General features: G+C 33.3%; 1 protein-coding gene across 1 annotated transcript in view; it reads right to left on the reverse strand.

Moving 5' to 3' along the window:
* Positions 3,657-7,353, reverse strand: part of LOC107617510 (metal tolerance protein C4) — a gene marked incomplete in the record, with an annotated part of 4,024 nt that continues 327 nt past the window's right edge. The window contains 13 exon segments of the mRNA XM_021110553.1: positions 3,657-4,004; positions 4,363-4,423; positions 4,675-4,742; positions 4,832-4,904; positions 4,989-5,090; positions 5,192-5,311; positions 5,780-5,898; positions 5,986-6,043; positions 6,228-6,342; positions 6,660-6,715; positions 6,789-6,921; positions 7,203-7,257; positions 7,333-7,353. Coding sequence (XP_020966212.1) covers positions 3,880-4,004; positions 4,363-4,423; positions 4,675-4,742; positions 4,832-4,904; positions 4,989-5,090; positions 5,192-5,311; positions 5,780-5,898; positions 5,986-6,043; positions 6,228-6,342; positions 6,660-6,715; positions 6,789-6,921; positions 7,203-7,257; positions 7,333-7,353 — 1,106 coding nt within the window.

Here is a 7,353-nt window from a genome sequence, read left to right on the forward strand (position 1 = left end):
GAATTTCTCGCCGTCCATACCGAGGCCGCCGCATCCTCCCACCAACACCGTCCTCACCTCCGCCAGTCAGCCCGATGCGCCTCGCTCTCCAGCCTAACGTCTAACGTTGCTGCCGCTATTTTCGTGCCTCTCTTCCAAACCGACTTTGCTTTTTCCCATTCCTTCAAGTTTCTTCTCATCGATGATACCACCGTACTCTTCTTCTTTTATCCAAGCATGGTTATTGGTTATCATTATTTGTGAATTTCTCGCCGTCCATACCGAGGCCGCCGCATCCTCCCACCAACACCGTCCTCACCTCCGCCAGTCAGCCCGATGCGCCTCGCTCTCCGACGCTCAGCCTAACGTTGCTGCCGCTATTTTCGTGCCTCTCTTCCAAACCGACTTTGCTTTTTCCCATTCCTTCAAGTTTCTTCTCATCGATGATACCACCGTACTCTTCTTCTTTTATCCAAGCATGGTTATTGGTTAGCTTCTTTCATTATTTGAACCCTATGCTTTACAATAGTGCCGCTTTTGTTATGACTAGTCCTTTAAAATTATGTTTCACCACAATAATAGTTTTTTCTTTTTATTCATCATCTTCTTCTATTTTAATGGTCAATTTATGATGGTCATTTTAGTAGGTATGTCTAGGGGTGACAAACGGGCCTAAACCCGTCCGCGTAACTCGCCAAAAAAGGCGGGCTGGGCTGGAAAATTGGGACTGCCTAACCCGCACCGCTAAAACCGCAGGCTTTGGCGGGCTTTGGCCGCCCCGCCGGGCTTAAAATTTTTTTAGCAAAGAGTATTTTTACAATTTTTTTACCAAAACCCAACTTCCCACAACCCAACTTATAAGAGAATGAAGATGAAAATTGAGTATTTTGAATTATATTTATTTTGTTTTAGAGACAATATTTATAATTATGTTTTGGATTATGTTTATTTTGTTTTGGGAACAATATTTATAATTATGTTTTGTAGATGATTATTTTGATTGGATTGAGTTTAGTTATATATAATTAAAATATGTTAGATGTTCAATTCATTAGGTATGCGGATAATTATTTTTATCCTTAAGTGAATGGTTATTTTTATTAAGGAGTGAGTGACGTGTGGCAAGTCAAGTATCGACAGTGAAATGGGATGATTATTGATGAATGTAGGATGACTGCCAGTTGAAAAAGAAGAGAGTATTAGAGGATTTCAGATAATTATTTTTTTAAAATAACTAACTAGATTTTTTAAAAATTTAAAATTTGAAATTTAATTTAAAATAATTGAATAAGAATTTTTAAATTTATTATTTTGTAGATAATTTTTATTTTTAATTCATAATAAAATACAAAAATAATCTCAAATTGTTTACAACAACATATATCCGAGTCAGATATTTTTTAATTTATATTAATTAAATTATATTTTTTTAAATTATTTTTTGTATATATATTTTATTATGGAAAAGTTTAGAGGACCAGCAATTTTGTTAAATTCTGACCAGCATATAACCAGCAAAGAAAAGTGAGTCATTAGATGAAATCTCACACCAATTTCACACCATTAAAACTATCATTGATAGCTATTTGATGGCTACAAATTACAAAAATTGCTGCCCCCTAACATTCCTCTTTTATTTTTACATATGACATTTATTATGAACAGATCTTACATTTTTAGTGATTTGAATGTGGGTTCCCCTTAATAATTTTACAAATATATTATTTATACGCTAAAATTAATTACTAAAATTAATCACTACATAAATATATATATATACATATGTAATTTAATTTATTTTTAATATTATATTTTATATGCTAATGTGTATTTTATTTTGATAATTAATTTTAATATACACCTAATAGATGATTTTATTATTTATAGTGGCTAAGTTTCTGCATAAACGCGCATGTATGATGTATGGCTATGACTTGAAAATTTATTTAGCTATGACTTTAAAATGTGATTCGAACATGAATAATGAATATATATCAAGGATGTGGAATGATGGTTCATCATATAATATTTTAATGAAAAGATTAAGAATGTAATTTAAATTTTATCGTACTATAGAAAGTATATTATATTAAACCATTGTCTTTAAAATTTTGGTGTTATAGAGAGAAGTAAATTCTTCTCTCGCCTCTATTTTCTTTTCATCGCTTCTCTCGAACCAGATAAATTAAAGCTTACGTGAAAAACAAAATATAATGAAAATAAACAAGATCAAGTTTGATGAGATATATAAAAATTATTATGAATTGAATTAATTTTATCTTCCGAAGTAATGAAAACAAGATCAACCGACCAATTCTATCTTTCTAAGTAGCTTACATAAAGCGTGCTCTATCTAAACTTCCTCATGGAAATTACAAAAAACATTGTCCTCCATATAAATATATAATTGCTACGTTTATACTATTTTAGGCCAGATTTTTAAAGATACAATACAAGATAACAATTTATAAATATTATTAATAATTAAAATCAATAAACCCATGTTTCTTAAAAAACTTCCAAATAAGACAAACAATACAAATTACAAAGTCTATAAACTATTGTTTGCATAGATAATTAGATATAAGAACAGGATAATTTAATTACTTCATCCGTTTTATTTTGTTCAAAATAGGCACACGTTATGAAATCTAACAACCGAAATTGGGTAGCCCTCGAGTTTCTCGTTGTTAAAAAGTATGCTTTAAAAGAAAATGATTATAAAAACGATGTTCTGATGTGTTTTTCTTTTGGTTAAAAAATCAAGCGAGTTATAAAACGTGCGTGGACGGTGCAATATAGTGCTACTTATTGAGTTAGTGATGTGGTCCCTTGACGTGAGTTTCCATATATAGAATAGATTTTGACCATTTGAATGAGCCAAATCAGTTCAATGATCCTTAACATTTCACTCTCATTTCTTTGTGATCCATAATTTTCCAGTTAAAGTTACTGATTTCGTTTGTCTCACCAAAAAGCTTTTTGTCTGGACATGAAAAGTATCCAGCTACGTGTTGATCCCTAATGCTTTGTTTTATTAAATCCATTCATTAACTTTGACTCGGGACCATTGGTGTCTCACTGACTTCATATATATTTAATTAGTGTATATTCAACTTAACTTTTATACGAGACATTTTAATTAAAAAGAATAAAGTTCAGACTTCAGAGAATCCAGCATGCGTGGGTTGAACACTGGTGGGGCACAAAATGGAAGTTGGATATATATATTAATGAGATGGAAATGTCTTTATATAAAAATGATAATTAAAAATTATTAAAAATTTTTATATATCTAATTATCTTTATGTAGAAACTAGAAACATCTTTATATAAGTAATTATTTTGAGAGGCTTAAATTTACTTTAGAGAAAAGGATAAATAGGTCCCTGACCTTTTGTCTCGCGGACATTTTTGTTCCTGACCATTAAAAAATACTTTTAAGTCCCTGACATTCACAAAACTTGGACGGATCAGTCCCTCCGTCCAAATGCCTCTGTCAGGGACTGATTCGTCCAAGTTTTGTGAAGGTCAGAGACTTAAAAGTATTTTTCAATGGTTAAGGACAAAAATGTTCGCGGGACAAAATGTCAGGGACCTATTTGTCTTTTTCTCTTTACTTTATGATGAGCTATGCTTCTTGCACCATGAGATGTAACTATGTAAGTGAAAGGACATACGAAAACATAGGTATCTGTTGCTTCATTAATCAATCTACAAAGAGAACTCAGCTCAACTTGGGGCATATTTGGTATTTCATTTGGAAACGATGCCTGAAAGTGCTCATGAATCATATACTGAAAAATGACAAATCTAATCATTCATAAATAAGGCTTCAATTACATAAAAAGAATGTGAAGTGGATGGTGACAAAAAATTGTGTTACTGAGAATATTTAGTCTACAAGGTCGCATCTGTTGGATTGTGTGCCTCAATATCAACATGTCGAATACCCGGGACAAGATTTTGGATCTCCTTCTCCAACCTATCCACTTCACTTCCTAATGCTGTAACTACTTCCTCACCTGCCACAACTCTCACTTATAAGTATATAAGATAAGAGAAAATATAAGGAGCCAATAGAATATATGTACAATGTATAATGGGGGTTTAGGGATGTTCCATTCTGTAGGATATCAGATATATCAGATGTTTATTATCTCTGGTAAGTTATTCTGAATAGTATGAGTGTATTGTATTTGAGAAATTAGTAGTATTTTACTCTGAATGTTCATTTTTTAACTCATATTGAGCCAAATAAACAGCCTATTATACACATTGTACATATACTCTATTGGTTCCCTAGCGGGATTTCGATAAGAGAATTATTATTTCTCAATCAGCATTTAAATATCTGTAATGATCAAGTTAACTACTGCATACCATAATTTGACATAATCTTCATTAGGGCCGCATCATCAGCCGTTTTTGCAGCTTCGCGAAACTGTAAATATAGTATAGTTGTTGAGAACTTGAAACCAGCAAGCAGTATTAAATAAATTTGGCCATTATGAAAGTTAGCTAAGGTTCTGAGCTGTCATAGAAACAGAGTAAGGTAACTTTTTTTTTTTCTTTATGGGTCCCTGCCATACCACATGATTTCTTGTAGATGATGATAATAATAATATGAAGTACAATACAAAATACAGCATATTATCAGATTTGTATGAGCATTTTATGTAGATGAGAATCAACCTGTTTAGCCCACTCTTCACGTCCTGTCCTTGTCAGATAATTTTGCACCACCATAACTCCATTAAAATCTGTTTCGAAACCATCATCAGAATTAATTGTTCCAATAGCACCCATAAACTGAATGGAAACCAAGAACAACAATGATATGATGGGTAACCTATTTCTGCCTTAAATCTGAAGAATCCTGGCCCAATAACTTCGCTTTTGCAATCATAGAGAGCATCTACAACCTAATGCACAAAAGCCACCTAAGTCAAATGATTTATACAAAGGCTTTTATTATGCAATTTGAGTAGAATCTAGAATGCTTGTACCGGATCATTTTTCAAAAATCGAAGCACTTTCTCCATATCATGGTCATCCATAGCTCTGCCAATTAAAGCATGTCGATTTCTCTGGATAAGAAATATGGCTACCTGCATGGTCAATTCAGCATAAAATCATGTGAAAATAGATTTCAGATCCGTGTCTCTTACATCAGATGGCAGAGAAATTACTGCCTACTGAGCCTCTTTACCATGCCAAGTAAGTTGCCAACTACGATTGAGCCTATGGGATCATAAATAGCATTTCCAGTGACATTCACTGCAATCAATGATGCCCCAGCAATAAGAAGGCCTGTCACAGCAGCACCATCCTGCATATTTTGCTACCGTTTATAAGAACAAGCTAACAGAGAGAATATTAATTCACTACTAAAGGAGTTTTAGGAACTAAGGAATATATTCAAGTTGCATAGCCTACCGGAGGGAAGAATAACTAAAACAATCTTAACAAAAGTTTTCTTTTCACCTTTCTACATTCTTGTTTTAATGCTTAAAAACTACTACAACATATCTTTTTTACCAACGGTAGCATACATGTTGAAGTTCCATTCAACTGAATAATGTGCATAGTTTTAAATAGCAAAAGAATGTGGAAAGCTTTGAATAACTGTTGCTGAGGAAAAACATAGCCAAAATCATAATGAGTGATAAGTAGTGCATGTTATTCAAAGCCCTTATTTGTAAATTTTTTAGATTCACTCACTTATGTATAAGCAATTCTTGTTTAAACCCAGTAAAAAACATGCTTCAGGACTAAATAAGTTAGTGCAATAAGCTACCTCGGTCATTACTGCAACAGATGTAGGATCATGGCCACGCCAAACATAATCTCTTAGTCTCATTCCCTCGTCGGCTGCACCTTTCTTTACAGCTTGTATGGCAACAATAAGTGAGGCACCTAACATAAAAAGCCCATCGAAAGAAGGGAAGCGATGAATATATGACGGATAACAGACAGCACCAGATTAAAATGAGGTAGCAATACCTTCAATGATAAATGAACCACATATGACCAAAACTGCATATTGCATATTCTCAGGGGGCTGAAAAGAAAACTCTCAATAGTCAATAAATTAAATACAACAAAAAGAGCCTTATTCCACTAAGTGGGGCCAGCTAAATTAATAAACCAAATAAAGAGAAAAATTCACATAGGAAAAAAGTTAACAATTTGTGATCGGCAGATGTAAAAAATTGTAACTTCAAAAGTCTTTTTTGGTTAAATACCTGTGAAGTCCACAAGTTCTGAACACCATGAACAACTGTGGCACCAGAACCAAGACAAAAGATACCAACAGCAGATATCAAAGACCAAACAAATCTTTCCTTGGAATAGCCATAACTGTAGAATTGAACAGCATTATCACATTCACACAATGAAATTCCAAACTCACGCAATCACAAGAGCCATGCCACAATTCATCCCAAAAATTGAAATTGATAGGATAATTAATTTTGATATACCGAGTCATTTTAAATTTTGCAGTTAGTAATAGAGCACAGTTCATTGATGTCCGATTCAATAGCTATCCATGCTTTCATCAATTACATGTATAATAGTCCTTAAATCATAAAGCACATGGATTCATTTCTTATAGTGTAGACGAGAAAAAAGGTAAGAGGATGGTTGATAAATGCAATCAATAGAATTCAACTCACGGATGGATAGCATCTGGCGCACGCCTTGAGCTAGATAGACCATAAGCAAGCAGCGCCTACAAAATAATTCTATTAGTTCTCTGCAGTCAAGAGTCTCTCTATCAATGACAAACATAAACATGTATATACCTGGTTTGCAAAATCGGCGACCGAATGCACAACTTCTGCCAACATAACATGACTAGAGGTAGCAAAATACACTCCAAACTTGAGAGAGAAAACAAGAAAGTTACACCACAGTGCAGTTGTCACAGCTCGTACACTAGAATAATAAAGAGAAAAAAAAAAAAAGGAATCAGGTGAAAGTAAATGGGACAAGTCATGGCAGCACTATCTTGAGATATCAAATTAAGTAGCAACAGAGAGAAAGGATATCCATGACAACACACACAACACTCCACCATGCTAAGTCAGTTTCCAAATTGGTCTGATATATATATACTTAGGAAAAAAACAATATCAATAACAATAATGACAATGCTAACTAAAGCAAAAGCAAAAATACCAAAATTTCCGATTAAAGAGAAAAAAATAGAAAAAGACCTGTGTCGATCGTTGATTTCAATATTCTTAGCTTGCTTTGCCCTTGTGAAGAGACCTTAAAAAAAAAAGAAACAATATTTACGAAATAATAGTAAAGAGTGAGAATTGAAGGGGGGAAAAAGGAACGTACTGCAGTGTGAGGTATAGTTAT

This window comes from Arachis ipaensis, chromosome B09 (assembly GCF_000816755.2).
Source record: "Arachis ipaensis cultivar K30076 chromosome B09, Araip1.1, whole genome shotgun sequence".
In the NCBI taxonomy this organism is placed as follows: domain Eukaryota; kingdom Viridiplantae; phylum Streptophyta; class Magnoliopsida; order Fabales; family Fabaceae; genus Arachis; species Arachis ipaensis.